We start from the raw sequence: 20680 nt of genomic DNA, 5'->3' as shown, positions 1-20680 counted from the left end.
TAGCAGGCACGTCGCCATGAATAAATGACAGCTCTGCAGCTTGTCATTTTATTTATGGTACAGTTAATCTTCTCGGGGGCCACTATACACGTATATTCTGGAAAAGACCTTTACCGTGACTCACAGAGCAGTTATGTTCCAGCAGTTTATGGAGAACACACATAAGCCTTCCCGTAACTTTCTATGTCTGTGATCAATGAGGTCTAATATATTATTAAGCATCTACTAAAGTTTTATGACATACAAAACAGAAAAGTCATGTCACCTATAATAAATAAAAATGACAGTACAGCTGGAGAGACCCGGCCTTCTTCAGGTCCACATGCATTATGCTGCAAACTACTCACACATGAATGTATGTAACTGGCCCTATTCACCCCAACGTCAGCTGCCAACCTAATGTGTCTGAAGGAACTTCTGACTATCCTACTCATCAAGCCCCAATACCTTTGTTCTCCTGGGAGATAAGGAGGTGTCTATCAGAAGCCTTCTTCCCTCCAAAGTCTCCTGAATACTTAGTCAAGTTGAGATTTCAGGCCTAGGACAGACGGCGAGTAAAACAGCCAGAGTGGAATGCGATTAAAAATAAAAAATTGCATTCCACTCGGACCCATGTTACTATATGGGGCTGTTCCCATCTGCAATTATTTTCTTAGCCCTAAGTGGACAGATAAAACAGTCGCAGCATGCTGCGGGTGGAATCGAACTGTATTCACTCGCACCCATACAAGTCTATGGGTGCAAATGAAACATCGGACTGCAGTCAGATAACACCGGAGTGCAGTGCGATAATCGCATCAGCTGGCAATCGAGGAGAAGGGTAGATTAATTCTTCCCTCTTCTCTGGGATCCGACTGCAGAATTGGATTACTGTGGCATGACACTCAGCTTACACTCATAGCACATCAGGAGCTTAAGGGTGCTTCGCATGCTGCAACATCGCTAGCGATAGCTAGCGATGTCGTGCGCAATAGCACCCACCCACGTCGCTGTTTCGTCATGTTGGTGATCGCTGCTGTAGCGAACAATATCGCTACGGCAGCGTCACAAACACATACCTGCTTAGCGACGTCGCTGGAGACACCAAACAATCTCTCCTTTAAGGGGGAGATTCGTTCGGCGTCACAGCGGCGTCACTAAGCGGCCAACCAATAGCAGAGGAGGGGCGGAGATGAGTGGCCGGGACATGCCGCCCACCTCCTTCCTTCCTCAATGACGGTGGATGCAGGTAAGGAGATGTTTGTCGTTCTTGCGGTGTCACACATAGCAATGTGTGATGCCGCAGGAACGACGAACAATCAGCGGCATGAACCACCAACAATATTATGAAAAGGAGCGACTTGTCGACGATCAACGATTTTTGACGTTTTTGCAATCATTGATCGTCGCTCCTTTTAGTCACACACAACAATATCGCTAATAGCGCCGGATGTGCGACACGAACACAGTGACCCCGACGATATATCGTTAGCGATATCATTGTGTGTAAAGTACCCTTTAGAGTCATTAGCATATCGCATCCAATGCCCCAGCCTTATAGGTATGGCAAATCTGGAGAGATAGCTGTCTACTCAACAGCAGTTATCCAAGTCATAGGGTAGCGTCCAGAGATGGAAATTGTACATAAACCCAAACACAAAAGGGCTGTAAGACTTTTCATTGTGGCCAGTGCTTTTCAATTCCACTTTGAGAAACATAGTTCAGGAGAAGGTGACACTTTACCTTTTCTTCCATCTCGTACTCTACTCCGAATATTGGGCTTGCAGAGTAGACTCGGTGCAAGGAATTAATCTCTTTCACAGAATCCTGGAGCTTCTCCACTGGGTCGATTTTGAAGCCGAGCACATAGCCGCCACTCTAAACCAAGAGAGAAGGGCAACACCAATGAATTCAGCCTTCAAAACATTAGACGCATCCATAAAACTAGAAAAAAAATAAAAAACAATAGCTCAGGAAAGGTTATTAGGCAACTTATTAAAGTGATATTACAGCCTATATTACTTCAAGGAATTAGAAGAATCAAAATTATTTATATTTGGTAATCATATGACTCAATATTTTTACAGTGTTAGGCTATGTGCCCACGGGGACAGTGTCCTGCGGTTATATCCGCAGGAGCTCCCAGGAAACCGCACCACAACTTCTGTCTGTTTCCATGCTGCGGAATGTCCTGCGGATATGGTGCGGGCATTCTGCATTGAGGATACAGTACCATGGCTTTGGCACTGCTTCCTCAATGCAGAACAAGTGCTGCAGTGATCGGGGTGCTCATACTTACCTCCATCATGCAGCACCTCGCTTTCCGGCGGCCGTGTCACTCTGTCAGCGTCTGCAGGAGAAGGTGGGCGGGCCTGAACTAGCTCCGACTGTCACATGACCGGAGCTTGTGCAGGCCCCGCCCACCTCTTCCTTCCTGTACGTGGATCCACCGCACTCCTGTACACCGGACGGAGAAAGTGACTCCGGTGAGGCAGGTAAGTACATGGGACCCTGCGGAGAAATCCGCAGGAATAATTGACATGCTGCTGAAAAATCCACAGCGTGGGCACAGCAGTTCCCAAATGCCATAGAAATGGCTGGGGAGTAGCTGTGCTGCAGATTTTTGAAAAATCCGCGGAATTTCCGCGAAAAATCTGCGGCAAATTCCATGCATTTTCCGCAGCGTGGGCACATAGCCTTAAGATTCATAGTCTATGAGATTTTCCTGTAAGGCTAGTTTCACACTTGCGTTGAACGGCATCCGTTGCATTGCGTTGTGTGACGGATGCAACGCATGTGTTGCATATAGTGGCACAACGGATGCAATGGATGCTGCAAAACTACGGAATCTGTTTTGATTTTTTTTTTTTTTTTTACAGCTTTACTGGCGGCAGACTATTGTGAATGATCAGCTGATCGCTCCCAGCAGCCGGTCGCCGGGTGATCAGCTGATCCTTCCCAGCAGCCGGTTGCCGGTGATCAGCTGATCGCTCGGCCGCTGAGAATGTGTGCGGGGGGCGGAGTGCGGGGTGGGTGGAGCAGAGCAGGGCCATGGCGCTGACGACAGGTGAGTGTGTGTGTATATATATACACATGCGGAGTGGAGTGCGGGAGGGGGCGGAGCCAAGCGGGGAAGTGTCGGGCTCCCTGCACACATAGCCAGGGTAAATATCGGGTATAACTAGGCAACGCACTTTGCTTGGTTACCCGATATTCACCTTGGTTATGGGTGCAGGGAGCCAGAGAGAGCATGCGCAGTGAAATCCTAAGGATTCCGCTGCTCAAAAAAACGTTACATGCTGCGCTCCTCCCGCTAGGCGTAAGCAACGGAGCGTCGCCCAGCGGAAGCAACGCAGGTCCTTTTGGCACAATCCGTCATCCATACAAGTCTATGGGAAACAGTGGAATCCGTTATCAGATTCCGCTGTTTTCCAAAAGGGCGGATGGTGATGGAAGGAAAAGAACGCAAGTGTGAAAGTACCCTAAGCTGCAAAGTGAATAAAATCTATATCACTAGTCCCTACTTGATGTATCTATATATCAATAGGTACTTTAGTAACAGCAGCATTGCAGCTGGCCCCATTCACTTAGCTAAGCTGCAGGTCCCCTGCATAGCACAGAGCGACGCTGAGCAGGGAAAGACTGAAGAGCTGCCCATTCATTCTCAGACTCCATCAGGGTCACAGAGGTCCCCCTTCCTGGTTCCCATCTTGTAGTAATGTCTCTATTCCTGGTCCCTATCATGGAATAATGTGCCCATTCTTTTTTTTTTTAACTTCGTTTTATTAACAATTTCAAACATGGTACAACTGACATTTGCCATATTAAAATAGCTCAGTACATAGATAGTAATATTTGAATATAACAATGAAGAGTCATATAAAGTCCATAATATCTATAGCACTTAAGACAGAACAATGTTATTATCCATACTTCTAATGTGCCCATTCTGCTTCCCTTCTTGTAGTAATATCCCCATTCCTGGTCACAATCATGAAATAATGTGCCCATCCTAATCTCTATATAGAAGTAATGCCCCCATTTTGTATTAATGTCCCCCTTCCTGGTCCACTTCTTGTAGTAATTTGCCCATCCTAGTCTCCATCTTGTAGTCATGTCCCCATCTTGTAGTAATGTCCCCCTTCCTGGTCCAATTATTGTAGTAATGTGTCCATCCTAGTTCCCATCCTGTAGTAATGTGACCATCCTAGTCCCCATCTTGTATTAATGTCCCCAATCCTGGTTGCCTTCTATTAGTAATTTCCCCATTATACCGTTCTTCATATATACAAAAAAAAAAAAAGAAGATTTTTCTTACCTCTCCTTGGCGTCCATGTTTCTGCACGTGGCCAGCAAGCATCGTAGATTCCTTGACGATGTGAGGCAATACATTTAAATTGAATGTGTGTCCAAGAACGCACCTTCAATTAAAATGAAGCGCTATCAGCACATTATTTAAGTTCAATTGAAATGTACTGCCAGCACAGTAAGTAGACAAGCTCTGTACACATATACCACCAATACCACAAGACCATAAGGAGCTTGCTTATATGTTATAAGACACCAAAGAAGAGCATTGAGGCAAGCAATGTGCAGCATATATGTTTAAAAATATATCCTTTATTGAAAACAATATTAAAATGTCATAAAATGATCAAATGGAACCACCCAGAAGAAGGATGGAATTTTCACATGGGGGACATGGCACTTTGTGGTGAAAAAACCCCACACAACCATATACCACAGGGATAGTAACAAAAAGCTATTATAAATCTGTGTATGTCATTCAAATAAAGATCACAGCCACTAAATAAGTACCAGTATATAAAAAAATCAATTTCTATACATAAAAAATAAGAGGCAGTGAAGTAAGAATTGAAAAACATACACAATATTACCACAGTATAGTTTATCCACAACAGGTATCAGTACAGCGGCCCCCACCAACACCGACGCGCGTTTTCGCAGCTCGTGTGCTTCGTCCAGGAAATTCCATCCGTCTTCTGGGTGGTTCCATTTGATCATTTTATGACATTTTATTATTGTTTTCAATAAAGGATATATTTTTAAACATATATGCTGCACATTGCTTGCTTCAATGCTCTTCTTTGGTGTCTTAAGCTCCGTACACAGCTATACCAATGCCAGCTGTCGGCCAATCAGAGGCCAGCAGCTAACGTCAGCTTCCTCTGGTCCATGTTGAGTGCGGTACACACTATGTCACCAAGCAGCACAGTGAGTATCTGTAGCCCTATATACAGACCCGCTGACTGATTACAAGATTGTACACACCTGTGATGCTAATTAGTCGACACACCATGATTTAACATGTCCCTTTTGTCACATTATTTTAAGGGGTGCCATCATTTCTGTCCAGGCCTGTTTCATGAGGTTTATTTTTTTAAAAATTCTGTGCAAGCATGGTTGAAAAGCAGCAATGTCTGACTTTCATTTGTTCATGTTCATAGATGCATTTCATTTATTTATTATTACTTTTGCCAGATTCAAGTTATTTCTGTGACCATTGTGGGTTTTCCTTTTATTAAACGAGGAGTATCAAGAATTTTGACCACGTGTGTACTACAATTCAATACTTAGTAATAACCTTTACCTGCTGGGAGCTTTCAATCACAAGAGCTAAACCAAACTTGGAGTCTCGTATCTTTATGGATCGCTGGTTAAAAAAAAACAAAAAAACAATACTAAATTTTAGTAATTAAATAGCTACACAAGCAGTATATGAAAATATATATATATTTATAATGTTAATGTGTAGTCATGTTGAGGGCTTTGTATTGAATGTGTTCTCTGTACACACTAAAGAGTTTTGCATTTAATATACTGTAATCTATTTTTTTTTTTTTTTACAAAGGCAGGAAATGTGACGCATATTAATTATCCTTCCCTGCATAGGTGTCTAGCAGGGGCACAAAGCTATCTTTTCCAAGTTAAAATAGTAGTAGAAGTAAGGAGTAAGTCCATTCTGGGAGTGCGCTTGTTAACCAAGTTACTCGTTCAGCAAAGCAAGATTTCCCACAGGAAATCATTGCAATGCAGACAATTTGTTCCACAACTTTTTAAATGTCCCATCCTGGTCCCCTATTGTGCCATTCCACACACGCACAAACACACACAAACACACACATATTATGCTCACCTTACCTTCCATTCCATCGCCGGCCTGCTGGATCTTGTAGTTCGCCGGTACAGGATGTGTATCGGGTAACCATCGTGACGAGGTAGGAACTTCCACTGCCAGAGCGCTGGCGTCAAAGGCAGGAGCCGCTTGCCTCTGATTGGCCAGCGTGCTGCCTTTGAGTAGCAGCTGACAGTGGAAATTCCTCCCTCGTCACGATGGTTGCCGATACACATCCTGTAACGACGAACTACAAGTACCATGAGGCCGGCGATGGAACAGAAGGTACACATATGCTCACCTTACCTTCCATTCCATCGTCGGCCTCATGGATCTTGCAGTTCGCTGGTACAGGATGTGTATCGGGTAACCATCGCGACGAGGGAGGAACTTCCACTGCCAGAGAAAGTTGCTCCCTCGTCGTGATGGTTGCCGATACACATCCTGTAACGGTGAACTACAAGAACCAGAGGCTGGCGATGGAACGGAAGGTAAGGTGAGCATAATATGTGTGTGTGCGTGCGTGCATGTGTGTTTGTTTTTGTGTGTTTGTGTGCTTGTGCGGACTGCAAGAGCGGGTTAGAGCACGGTGGATGTACGGAACTGGAAGTGTGTGCGGTGAGTATTTTGCTCAATCAGCAAAGCTTGCTCGTAAACTGAGTTACAAATTTACAGCAAGCTTTGCTTGTTAAGCGAAATACTCGCTAACTGGGTTACTCGTTAAGCAAGGTACCACTGTATTTATTTTCTTTACTCACAGTTTAAAAAAAAAAAAAAAGTTGGGGGAGGGATATTGGTCGCACAGCAGGTCAAAACTTTATTTTTTTTCTTGCTTTTTTTTCTCCTTTAATTGGGAAGTGGACCAAAAATAGATTCTTGCAGCTCCTTGCAAATATATTGTAGTTACAAAAGGTAAAAATAAGTCCAGCATTTCTATAGTCTTTCTTCAACAGTATCAAACACAGCCTGACTTCCTTCTACAGATTTGGTATCAGAAAACAGTGGCAGGTCAGGGTGCTGCTAGCTGATCTGCCCCTGTGATGGTCAATTTTCCTTCTTTTTAGGACTTATTTTCCTGATCTGCATATGTAACTTTTGTTTTCCTTTAGTTTAGTATTTTTTTGTATCGCTTCTATAATTATTACGTATTGATACCAAATTCATATATGACTTTTGAGATATTTATTTAGTGGGGTTTTCCACTGCATGATCTATAGATCATCAATATCAGATCGATGGGGGTCTGACAGCAAGCACTCCTCTGATCAGCTGTTAGCAGTTCTTGCGGTGTCCCAGAGGTAAACAGTTTTATGGAGAGGAACACCACAGCCCCGTACACTGTGTAGCGGCTGCTTATAGGTACAGCAGATCATCTTCTATTCACTTCAATAGGAGCTGAGCCTCAGTACCCGAGAACTGCTCCAACTCCATACACTATCCACCACCGGAGCTGATAACAGCTGACCAGTGTGTCGGGTATAAGACCCATTACTTACAGCAAAGATGGGCTGCAGTTGTACATCGCCCAGGCCAAAAACTAGTACTCTAGCAGGATACAGCTAAACCCCCACCAGTGGAGGCATCACAGGTGCAGGAGGAGCAAATCACACACACGTCCAAAAAAAAATGGAGGGGGCGATTGCTGGATGATAAAACTGCACATTGATGGCTTGCATAGAGGGCTGTTCTTCGCACATGCAGATGCACAGTCACAAGCCCGCAGCCTATTAGGTGACACCCATACTATTAGATCAGGCGGGCTGCCAAGCCATACTCCATCTGTGCACCATACAGGGGCAGGAACTCTAATATTCAAGGCCTAACAGAAAGAGGCCTGGCTGCATCCTGTACAAAAATGAGGTTTTAGTTGGTATTATGGCCAGAATATGGAAGCCTACAACACTCGTCACGGGAACATCATGCTTGTAGGTCCCTACACTAAATATAAAAATTAGCAACAAAAAGAGGAATAAATATCCTCCAAAAATTAAATATTATGTACAGCAAAGAAGGGCTGCAGATGAATAAGACCCCCGACAATCTGATATTACCCATCCCATGGATAGGTCATCAATATCAAAGCAGCGCACAAACCCTTTAATTACACAGCTAGGTTAATTCCATCTTCTATTGTGATCAGAGTCACCAAATAAGAGACAGTAAATTGAGATGTGATTTGATTTACTAATAACGTAATCCAGAAGAATCATAAACTTACGATTTGAAGGTAAGGGATGCTGACATTAAAGCTGTCATTCATGTTGGCGTGCCAAACTATTCTGACATTAGTTATAAAGAACGTGCCTAAGTTGCCCTGTGAAGAAAAAAAATGATTTGAAAACATGGAGTCAAATGAAATCAATGGTTAAATAACGAGAAATGTATGGATTCTGGACACCAATGTGAAGAATTTCTTTGGCGAAACAATAAGAGACCCTTAAACAAAAAAAAAAACAAAAACAAAAAAACCCTATCATTATAAAAAAAAGCCCACATGGCAACACTACCTGTCCTATGTTTTGTAGGTTTACTGTTGCCACAAGCACTAAACCACAGTTATATCCATATGCTAATTGGTTAAAAGGGAACCTTTCCCCAGTTTTTTGCTCTATAAGCTGCGGCCACCACCAGTGGGCTCTTATATACTGCATTCTAACATGCTGTATATAAGCGCCCAGGCCGCTGTGTAGAACATAAAAAAACATTTATAATCCTCACCTAAACCGGTCGCTGCGGTGGATGTGGCTCAGATGGGCGTCTTCGTCCTCCGGTGTCGGCGCCTCCTCTTTCGCCCATCTTTGTCGCCGCCTGTGTCGTCCTTCTGAAGCCGCGGTGCATGACGCGTCCAACGTCATACACATTCACTGGCATTCAGGTCCTGAGCAAGTGCACTTTGATCTGCCATGAGCAGGGCAGATCAAAGTACTGTGGTGCACCTGCGCGGGACCAACGAGTGTGTATGACGTAGACGCGTCATGCTCACAGGCTTTAGAAGGAGGATGAAAATGGCCGAAAGAGGAGATGCCGGCAACGGAGGACGAAGACTCCCATCTGAGCCACATCCACCAAGGCAACCGGTTTAGGTGAGTATTATAAAGTGTTTTATTATGTTGTACACAGCGGCCTGGGCACATTCTATGTTAGAATGCTGTATATAAGAGCCCACTGGTGGTGGCCGCAGCTTATAAGGTAAAAAAACTGGTGAGAGGTTCCCTTTAATGAACAGCAGTCAGGTCTGTGAACAGTAGTGAGGGTGTAAAACTGAAGTTGCCCGTATCTGCTGACTCGCTTCAGTCTGACTGGGCAAACATGTTGTATGTATAGTGATTGGGGAAATATTGGGGAAACGTGAAGAGCTACACGTTTGATTTTACCATGGCAGATCCATTTTCAGCACAGAAGATGAAGTGAATGACAGTAGCCTATTCTCCTCTCCCTATAGAAAACACGTGTGCCCGGTTGAGCGTGTAAACGTCTCATGGTTGTGGAATTATGAAAAGCACAAAATCGTTAAGACATTTTAATGATATGCAAATGCTGAAATAATGGGAACTACATTTTTCCTATATCTCAATTTATTCAGTATTGAATATGATTGTCTGAGGAATATTATGATGCGCAGAGTGCATTTGGGCAAACAAATCATCAAAATCCGCTGCTGGCAGCTCTCTTTGCAATTGCCGAGCAATGACATCCCAATTGTGCTCAATCGGAGACAAGTCTGGAGACGCTGTAGGTCATAGTAGCATGTTTAGGCCACACAGGCCACCCCCAGTAGCACCAGCAACATGCAGCCTGGTGTTGTTGTTGGGGGGAGACCTCTAGGGGGTCTCTCAGAGTCTCAGAGGAGGATTCCAGATAAGAACTGCGCAGATGTATATGAATCAGAAAATGACCACACAGAGATGTATCTCTATTTGGGAGAAGCACAGTTGAGTTCTTCTGACCCTTGTATTCAAAGCATAGCATAGTTATACAGCTTACTCAGTACATCCACATTATCTATTAACCAACCAACTAGCTTGGGCATAGTTCAATCCCTTGTTTGGACAGTCTTTCCTGTTCAGCAATATTCCTTAGCATTCAGGTGTGTCTGGGCATAGGCGAGAGTCTATGGATAGCAAGAATGTCAGCTACTTATTCATGAGTTTAACCAGTTTTCAAAGTATCTATTTTTCTGAAGAATGTTAGATACTTATTCAATGTCGGCTACTTATTCTACTTAGCCCTAAGCATAATTTGTTTCAGTTATACATTCCGTTAATATTTCAGTTAGGTATATATGTGGAGAAGCAATACATAAAGCATTCAAAGGACAGATCATCTTATTATATTACAATGGTCAAACGATTCATAGCCTAGGCCTTCACATTGTCAAGTTGAACAATGTCTCCTGGGACACTATCATGTTCCCCCCGTGAAGGCATTTTCATGGTGCTGCTCATTTGGTACCCTAACCAATCTTTGGCTCTCATTGAGTGCAAGAAAATAGTGGAACTCATCACTGAAGAGGATAGACCTCCATTCCTGTCTTGTTCTGCACCATGGTGATGTGAGGTCCATAGACACCTGTTTGCTTTTTCTATATTTTGCATATACAGTATCTTTATTGCAGTATATAGCTAAAATGAAGGTTTACTATAAAGTCCAAGCTCTGGTCAACACAGCAGCTACGGCATCCAACCGGCAATGGCGGAACCTATGACAAACCATCAGAATGGTGCATCCCCAGGACCGCACACTTTAACATAGCTACCTGGCCACAATGTGTAATGCGGCCCAAATGTACTTCTCTGAACTCATGTAAGCGGCACTGTGTCCAAGAGGCTTGATAAAGTTGTAATATATTCCCCAGAGGGGCGTGGCAGCTATAAGTCCCCTTACTTTACTGGCAGCCAGACTGGCTTGCAACGTCTCCTTAAGAAGAATAGTGTTTCCCCGTGGTCCCCACAAAACTTCTCATGAGCCAGATAAGACACCCCATACTTTGCACTGACGAGGGGCAAGCACCCCGAAACACTGTGTCTGCAAATTGGGATTCTGATCTGGCTTATATATCCTAGGTCATATGCAAAGGATTGTTAAAAATCCACATTTGACTTTTAGGATCACTACTTCCAATAGGTGGCGCTGCACTAGAGTTTGTCTCCTTTCCTGGAGAGATAAATTTTAACACTTCAGTATAATTCTGAATTGTCTTTAGCTAATTAAAAATCTCTAGAGTATGATAGTAGGATTTTTGTGTACTCACCGTAAAATCTCTTTCTCTGAGTCTTCATTGGGGGACACAGGACCATGGGTTATGCTGCTGTCACTAGGAGGCTGACACTAAGTAAACATAAAAAAGTTAGCTCCTCCCTAGCAGCATACACCCCGAGCCGGAGGCGGGCTCAGATCAGTTGGTGCACAAGCAGTAGGAGGAGTACCAGAATCACCATACATAAACACAAGTTGTAACTAAAACAATGCAGCCGTGCAAACAAGAGGTCTATGAACATAAGACCACTGAAAAAATAGCAGGCAAATGCAATTGAATCAACCAAAAAACCAAGCAGGGTGGGTGCTGTGTCCCCCAATGAAGACTCAGAGAAAGAGATTTTACGGTGAGTACACAAAAATCCTACTTTCTCTATCGTTTCATTGGGGGACACAGGACCATGGGACGTCCAAAAGCAGTCCCTGGGTGGGAATACCGAAAAACCCGCAGAGGCAGACAACAACAACCTCCCTCGGCGGGCTTGCACTATAATTGAATGCTGCCACCCTATTACAGGTGCGCAACTGCTGCCTGCAAGACCTTTCTCCCAAAAATAGCATCTGCCGATGCTTGGGTGTGAACGTGGTAGAACCTAGTAAAGGTGTGCAGGCTAGACCAGGTGGCGGCCTTGCAGACCTGGTCGGCCGACGCCTGATGCCTAATCGCCCAAGAGGCGCCCACTGCGCGGGTAGAGTGCGCCTTTACCCCCCGCGGCGGAGACTTGTCCCGAATCCGGTAGGCCTCTGATATGGCGGAACGGATCCATCTGGCAATTGTGGCCTTGGATGCCGATTCACCCTTCTTGGGACCAGAAGGGAGAACAAACAGACCATCTGACTTACGGAACGGCGCGGTCCTGGAGACATAAATTCTAAGTGCACGCACTAGGTCCAGGGTGTGCAAGGACCTCTCCAAGCTGTGAGAGGGACCAGGACAGAAGGATGGAAGGATGATTTCCTCGTTAAGATGGAACGGGGAGACCACCTTTGGGAGAAAAGCGGGATCTGGCCGGAGAACCGCTTTGTCCTGGTGAAAAATCAAAAAGGGGGAACGACAAGAGAGAGCTGCCAGCTCTGACGTCCTGCGAATAGAAGTGATGGCAACAAGAAACACCACCTTCCAAGACAGGTGAGACAGGGAAGATTCTCGCAAGGGCTCGAATGGGGAGCCCTGAAGTGACCCTAGGACTAGATTAAGGTCCCACGGTTCTAGAGGCCGACGGTACGGCGGTGCCAGGTGGGCTACTCCCTGGATGAAGGTCTTAACCTGTGAACGAGCGGCCAGTGGCTTCTGAAACAGGATTGATAACGCCGATATCTGGCCCTTTAGTGTTGCGAGCGAGAGATCCGCATCTAGGCGTGACTGCAAGAATGCCAACAGGGAAGGAAGGGAGAAGGCGAGAGGAGAAGAAATATTCTGCTCTTCACACCACCTGAAGAAAACTTTCCACGTGCGGTGGTAAATCTTTGATGAAGATGGCTTCCTGGCCCTAATCATTGTCTGAATCACTCTTGAGGAAAAACCAGCCTTAGCTAGAACCCAGGATTCAATGGCCAGGCCGTCAAATTTAGGACCTGTGAGTTCTGATGGAAGAGAGGCCCCTGCTGCAGGAGATCTGGACGGTCTGGAAGGCGCCACGGAGCGTCTGCGAGGAGCTGAGTTAGTTCCGCGAACCATGCTCGCCTGGGCCAGTCCGGAGCCACTAGGATGACCGGTATCCCTTCCGCCTTGATCTTCTTGAGGACCCTCGGAATTAGAGGGAGCGGAGGGAAGATGTACGGGAGACTGAACTGGCTCCATGACAGGGTGAGGGCGTCGACTCCTAAAGCCAAGCGGTCGCGGCACCACGCTACAAAGTGCGGAACTTGACGGTTGAACCGGGAGGCCATTAGGTCCACGTCCGGAACTCCCCATCTGTCGCAGATCTGGTTGAAGACTTCCCGGTTGAGGGACCATTCTCCGGAGGCGAGGCCTTCCCTGCTGAGGAAGTCCGCCGCCCAATTGTCCACGCCTGGGATGTGTACCGCTGAGATCAGGGAGTGATGACACTCGGCCCAGTGCAATATCTTCTTGACTTCTCGCATCGCCCCGACACTTCTTGTGCCGCCTTGGTGGTTGATGTACGCCACCGCCGTCGCATTGTCCGACTGGATCCTGACCGGGCAACCCTGTACTAGGTGCCGAAACTGCTGCAAGGCTAGCCGGATGGCTCTTATCTCCAAAATGTTGATCTGGAGACAACTCTCTCTCGGTGACCATCGGCCCTGCGCTGTGTGATGTCGAAACACTGCTCCCCAGCCCTGGAGACTGGCGTCGGTGGTCACTATCTTCCAGTGGAGCGGGAGGAAAGACCTCCCTGATGCGAGGTTGCGCTGATTGAGCCACCAACGGAGGGAGTTGCGGGTCTCCGGCGAAAGATGAAACCTGCGGTCCAGAGAAAAGGGAGATCTGTCCCACTTCTTCAGCAAGGCCAGCTGGAGTGGCCGGAGATGGAACTGTGCAAAGGGTACCGCTTCCATCGCCGCCACCATACGACCGAGGACTCGCATGCCGAACCTGATGGACACTTGGCGCTGACGCCGAAGAGCGCGGAGTCCTCGTTGTAGGGAGGAGATCTTCTCCTGTGTGAGGAAAACTCGCCCTTGGATGGTATCGAATACCATGCCTAAAAAGGTGATCCGACGGGCCGGGATCAGAGAGGACTTCTTCCGATTTATCAGCCACCCTAACCGTGAAAGGGTGTCGATCGTGACCTGAACCCCGAGACGACAGTCCTCGAAGGAAGAGCCCTTTATCAACATATCGTCCAAGTACGGGATGACCATGACACCCCTGGCATGCAGGACGGACATGGCAGCAGCCATGATCTTCGTAAAGACCCTGGGTGCGGATGCGAGGCCGAAGGGAAGAGCTGTGAACTGGAAGTGATCTTCCGCTATCGCAAAACGGAGGAACTGTTGGTGAGAGGTGGCTATCGGGACGTGAAGATAGGCGTCTTGAATATCCAGCGATGCCAGGAATTCGCCTACCTCCATGGACGCGATGACGGACCGGAGTGACTCCATTCGAAACGGCCGAGGTCTCACCGACCTGTTCAGAAGCTTTAGGTCGAGGACGGGACGGACAGAGCCGTCCTTTTTGGGGACCACGAAAAGGTTGGAATAGAACCCCTTGAAACGCTCTGCGGGAGGGACTGGTACCACGACTCCGGTTCGGAGGAGGGAGTCTATGGAGTGAAAGAACGCGCGAGCCCGCGCGGTAGACTCGGGAGGGCGAGATAGGCAAAGCCACCGAGGCGTTTTTTCCTCGAATTCTATTTTGTAGCCTGATGTGATGATCTCTCTGACCCAGGCATCGGCGGTCAGGGGGATCCACACATGCTGAAAACGAGACAGGCGCCCTCCCACAAGTCTGGCGCTGTTGCGCGCCGACCGCGAGTCACTTGGAGGAACGACGGCGGTAACCAGAAGAGGATCTCGTGGACTGGCGGGGGCGTGAACGCCAGGCGGGATTGGTCTTGAATGACGGGGTCTTCCTGTCTCTCGGAGGAGAGCGGCTTTTCCGCGGCTGGGGATTGGAGCTGAAGCTGCGAAAGGACCGGAAACGAGCGGTGGAGCGCCGATTCTGGAAGCGCTTGGGGCGCAATTGGGGGAGAGATGTACTCTTTCCTCCCGTTGCATCGGAGATCAGCTGGTCCAGCCTATCTCCGAAGAGACGCTCCCCTAGGAAGGGCAGGGAAGTTAGTGACTTCTTAGAGGCCGCATCCGCGTTCCAGGAGCGGAGCCAAAGGGCTCGACGGATGGCCACATTGTTGCTGGCGGCCTGGGTCGCGCAACTTGCAGACGCCAGGGCTGCATTGAGCAAGTACTCACCCGCGAGGGAAATCTGCGAGGCGATGGGAACCAGGTCCGGATTGGTAGGAATGGCGCGGAGACCGCCGCGTAGCGTGTCCGCCCAGGACATCAGGGCCTTCGCCACCCAAACCGAGGCGAAGGCCGGAGAGAGGGATGAGCCCGCTGCCTCGAAGGCGGAACGGGCCAACCTGTCAATAGTACGGTCCGTAGGATCTTTGAGAGACGTACCGTTAGTGAGTGGAAGGACTGTGTGAGAAGACAGGCGGGAGACTGGGGGGTCAACCACAGGGGAACCTGCCCAATCCTTTCGAAGACCCTCAGGAAAGGGATAATGCAAATCGATGGACTTACCGCTGGTAAATACCCTGTCCGGCTGTTGCCTGTGGCTGCGCAGTAACTCAGCGAATTCTGGATGTCCGCTGAATGTGTTCTGGGCCCGCTTCACCCGCTTAAAGGAGACCTGGGTGCTCTGGGAGGAGACTGGGTCCACCTGTACCTTCAAGGTCTGGTTTACTGCTTCTATCAGGCTATTTACCATGTGCCGAATATCGGCCGCCTGCTCTGAGTCCTGTAGGGGTACCGCATCGGAATCATCCTCGGAGCAGTCAGAAGCCTCCCTGGAGGACTGACGGTCTGGACCTGGGGATGAAGGTGAAACCTGGGAAGAGTCTGAGGACGAGACCCGGCGGGTCCGTTTCTGAGAAGCAGAGGAGGACCCTGCAACGGGGCTCACCTGCTCCTGGGGCAATTGCGCCGGGCCTGCGGGAATCTGGGCGAGCGTCGGCAGCAGGCGTAGAGCTTGCGCGATGGTCCGAGAAGCCTCAGAGAGGGAATCTACGGACTGGGACAGGGACGCTAGCCAGTCGGGGGGGGCGGGACGCAGGGCCCTGCAGCATATGGCGCTGTGGCGTCTGCGGTATCAGAAGCGTCGACCGCGGAGTCCTGCGGAGGCTGCGCGTCTGTAGAACAGACGGAGCATAGTGGGGCGTCCTGACCCTGGGAAAATTTGGAGCTGCAGGAGGAGCATGCAAAAAATGGTGCAAAGGGGGCCTGCTTGGATTGGGTGGGCTTAGCCTTAGGCATGGTGCACACAGGTACTCTCCCTGGTGGCTGCTAGGAAGGAGACAGGAGAGGGTTAACTCGTCCCTAAACTCAGAGAATGCTACCTAGTGAGGGCTACTCCTTAGGAGCAGAGCTTACCCAGGTCCTGCGTGCTGCCCACCAGTCCAGAAGTGGAGTCCAGGAATGAGCTGGCCAGAAAACTCAGAACGCCGGCGTGCTGCAGCCTCAGGGGACCAGAGGCAGGCTAAAATGGAGAGGGGACGCTGGAGGAGGCTGGGGGAGGAGCAGGATTCCGGCGCGAAAAGTCTGGAGGATTCACAGCCCCCACCATCTGCCAGGAGGCAGAGCAGTGGGAGGTACAGAGGGAGACGACCGGCGGCCAATAGCATGCAGCGGGGGCGTGGCTAAGACGCAGGAGCGACTAGGCCGAAGCCGGGGACTAAATTTATGGAGGGGGCCGGGGGAAAGAGCAGGGAAGTCGGATCCTACCTGCAATCGGCGGCGCCGGCTCAGCGATGGATGCGGTGCAGGCAGAGCTCCCTGGCCCTGCCTGTGAACAGCGCTGCTCGTCCAGGAAGGCTCCGGGGGAGAGTGTGCTGAAGGCAGGGTAGTAGGCATCATGATGGGGGTAGACAGCCCCCTATCAGGAGAAGGCAGCGTGACAGGGCCCCATCTATCACAAACGCTGCTGAGGTTCCATCCCTGCTGTATTCCCCTGTACGCCCTTTGGGGTGATACCTCAGGGCGAATCAGGGGTGCCCACAAAACAACCTGCCCACACGCGCACCCCCGGGAGTGGTACCACGGGGACGGGCGGGGGAGAGGGCCCCGAAGTCTCAAGCCCCTGCGACCCTGGGGAGCGGTACCCACGGGGCTGCGGAGAATGAGTGAAGCGAATACCTGCAGAGAAGAAGACGACAGGTATGAGAGCGATGAGCGGCGCCGAAATAAAATAAAAAAGCGCAAAAACATACATGGCTGAGGGGGGCCGAGACGGCCCACATCAGCCTCCTACGACACTAAGCTAAAAACTGATCTGAGCCCGCCTCCGGCTCGGGGTGTATGCTGCTAGGGAGGAGCTAACTTTTTTATGTTTACTTAGTGTCAGCCTCCTAGTGACAGCAGCATAACCCATGGTCCTGTGTCCCCCAATGAAACGATAGAGAAATATATATTTTTAATTTATTTTTGTCTCTATAAAAAATTCCAAGCATTAAAACATAACTCCCGTATTACCAGAGCTTTGAATGGTTGCACAGGTTTTCTGAATAAAGCGTCATTCCCTTGATGACTTATCCTTATTACCTGATCACTGGATAAGTTCCAGACTCCATTGATTTTGTCATAAACTTGTTCCCGGGGAAGGAGTCGGAGTTGTTTATTTTGGATCAGTGCCCCTCTTAGTTTGAGATCTCGATACATTTTAGATGTTTCATAAGCTCTATGAAGATACAAAAGTAAGGAATATTGTTAAAAATCAACGCTGAATTCATCAAAGGGTTCTATGAAGAACATAGTAGACAATCCGGAACAACTGATCTAAATAGGATAGATAAAGACAAAGAACAGAGGTGCATTATAGTGTCAGGTATGTGCACACGGCGCGGATTAGACACTGATTTTCCCTCTGAAAAATCTGCTATGTATTTCAGCTTCACTTGTGAGATTTTAAGAAATCACATGCATATGTCAAATTACGCTGTAGATGTCAGTGTGGATTTCCAACTCCTGCAATGCAAAGGGCTAAAATACAGCTAGAAAATACGAAACAGTATTTACCACTACGATTTTTTCTGGAGCCATTCCAATGTCAGAGGTTTGGAACAGCATACATTTATGGCAACATTTCTCATGTTATATTTTGCAAAATTTGTAAGAAACTATGAAAAGAAATCCACCTACCTGTGTACAGCAATAACAGATGTGAACAGCCTGGGGCTCCCTGGCACCACATTCGTGAATATAAACTCAAAACGAGTGTTGTTGCATTTAGTCAGTATATACAGGGCCTCCGTCTGGCCTCGCAATTTCTAATGATGAATAGAAAAATATTATAAATAAACAAAACTGCAAAACTCATAAGAGCACAATTACCATGACTGTTACATCTTTGAGAAAATCAGAAGAAATGAAAGGGGTACTCCAGGGATGTAAAACATTCTCCTACTGTCATTGTCCTCATAAACTACACTGAACAAAAATATAAATGCAAAACTCTTGTTTTTGCTCCCATTTTTCATGTGCGGAACTCAAAGATCTAGGACTTTTTCCATGTACACAAATGGCCTTTTCTCTCAAAAATTGTTCACAAATTAGTCTAAATCTGTGTCAGTGAGCACTTCTCCTTTACCGAGATAATCCATCCACCTCACAGGCATTGTGCCGTGTGATAAAACTACACATTTTAGAGAGGCCTTAGGCCCGTTTCACACGTCAGTGAAAAACAGTGACGTTTTTCACTGGCGTGTAAAACACGCACATGTCCCTGCGTGTGCCGTGATTCACGGCACACGTGGGTTGTCTAAGTGCAATCCGGGCTCCGTTGTCCGTGGCCCGTGATTGCACTTAGAAAACAACTCACCTGCGCCTGCTCCCGCTGTCCATGGTGCTGATCGCTCCCGCGGTGCAGCATCCGGCCGGCGGTGACCCCCGCAGCAGCTGCTTCCGGGTCGGCTGTGTCGCGCATAATGAATATGCGCGACAATAATGAGCCGGCTCAGGAGCAGCAGGAAGAACGGTCTGCAGAGGACATCGCTGGACGCCGGGTGAGTAAAAATGATTTTTATTTTAAAAGCACGTTTTTTTCTGGCACGTGTTTCACGGACCACACCACTGCGTGGTCCGTGGAACATCAGTGATGCCAGAAAAAAATGGACATGTCTCCGTGCGGCAATCACGCACACGCGGGTACGCCGCACGGAGACACGTGCAGTGAAAAATCACTGACGTGTGAGCAGACCCATTCATTATAATGGGTCTGCGTATGTCAGTGATTCTGGTACGTTTATAAAAAAGCACAAACGTCCCAGAATCACTGACGTGTGAAAGGGGCCTTATATTGTGGTTAGCGTAAGGCACACCTGTGCAATAATCATGCTGTCTAATCAGCATCTTGATGTGCCACACCTGTGAGCTGAATAAATTATCACAGCAGAGAAGTGCTCACTAACACTTTCAGACAAATTTGTGAGAATAGGCCTGTTCTGTACAAAGAAAAGAAGGGAATTTTGTTACTTACCGTAAATTCCTTTTCTTCTAGCTCCTATTGGGAGACCCAGACGATTGGGTATAGCTACTGCCCTCCGGAGGCCACACAAAGCACTACACTAAAAAGTGCAAGGCCCCTCCCCTTCTGGCTATACCCCCCCGTGGTATCACGGGTTCTCCAGTTTTAGTGCCAAAGCAAGAAGGAGGAAGCCAATAACTGGTTTAAACAAATTAACTCCGAATAACGTCGGAGAACTGAAAAACCGTTCAACATGAACAACATGTGTACCCGCAAACAACAAAAAAATCCCGAAGGACAACAGGGCGGGTGCTGGGTCTCCCAATAGGAGCTAGAAGAAAAGGAATTTACGGTAAGTAACAAAATTCCCTTCTTCTTCAGCGCTCTATTGGGAGACCCAGACGATTGGGACGTCCAAAAGCTGTCCCTGGGTGGGTAAAGAGATACCTCATGTTAGAGCTGCAAAACAGCCCTCCCCTACGGGGATGTCACTGCCGCCTGCAGGACTCTTCTACCTAAGCTGGCATCCGCCGAAGCATAGGTATGCACCTGATAATGTTTGGTGAAAGTGTGCAGACTCGACCAGGTAGCTGCCTGGCACACCTGTTGAGCCGAAGCCTGGTGTCGCAAAGCCCAGGACGCACCCACAGCTCTGGTTGAGTGGGCTTTCAGCCCTGAAGGAACCGGAAGCCCAGCAGAACGGTAGGCTTCCAGAATTGGTTCTTTGATCCATCGAGCCAGGGTGGCTTTAGAAGCCTGCGACCCCTTGCGCTGGCCAGCGACAAGGACAAAAAGTGAATCTGAACGGCGGATAGGCGCCGTGCGAGAAATATAGATTCTGAGTGCTCTCACCAGAGCTAGCAAACGTAAGTCTTTCTCATACCGGTGAACCGGCTGAGGACAAAAGGAAGGCAAGGATATATCCTGATTAAGATGAAACGAGGATACGACCTTAGGGAGAAACTCCGGAATGGGGCGCAGCACTACCTTGTCCTGGTGGAACACCAGGAAGGGAGCCTTGGATGACAGAGCTGCCAGCTCAGACACTCGCCGAAGCGATGTGATCGCAACAAGAAACGCCACTTTCTGTGACAGGCGAGAAAAGGAAACGTCCTTTAGAGGCTCGAAGGGCGGCTTTTGCAGAGCAACTAGTACTCTGTTCAGAT

The 20680-nt window shown here is 48.0% G+C and overlaps 1 protein-coding gene across 1 annotated transcript in view; it reads right to left on the bottom strand.

Annotated features, from left to right (window-relative positions):
- Positions 1-20680, bottom strand: part of BBS5 (Bardet-Biedl syndrome 5) — a 64617-nt gene that overhangs the window by 15501 nt on the left and 28436 nt on the right. Inside the window, exons 5-9 of the mRNA XM_075318858.1 lie at positions 18191-18318; positions 17594-17729; positions 8334-8429; positions 5591-5653; positions 1723-1857 (exon numbers count right to left, since the gene is read on the bottom strand). Coding sequence (XP_075174973.1) covers positions 1723-1857; positions 5591-5653; positions 8334-8429; positions 17594-17729; positions 18191-18318 — 558 coding nt within the window. The remainder of the gene's footprint in view (positions 1-1722; positions 1858-5590; positions 5654-8333; positions 8430-17593; positions 17730-18190; positions 18319-20680) is intronic.

The sequence above is a fragment of the Anomaloglossus baeobatrachus genome, chromosome 7, assembly GCF_048569485.1.
Source record: "Anomaloglossus baeobatrachus isolate aAnoBae1 chromosome 7, aAnoBae1.hap1, whole genome shotgun sequence".
Lineage (NCBI taxonomy): Eukaryota > Metazoa > Chordata > Amphibia > Anura > Aromobatidae > Anomaloglossus > Anomaloglossus baeobatrachus.
Note: the sequence above shows the minus strand (reverse complement) of the source record. Positions and strands in the feature narration are given on the sequence as shown.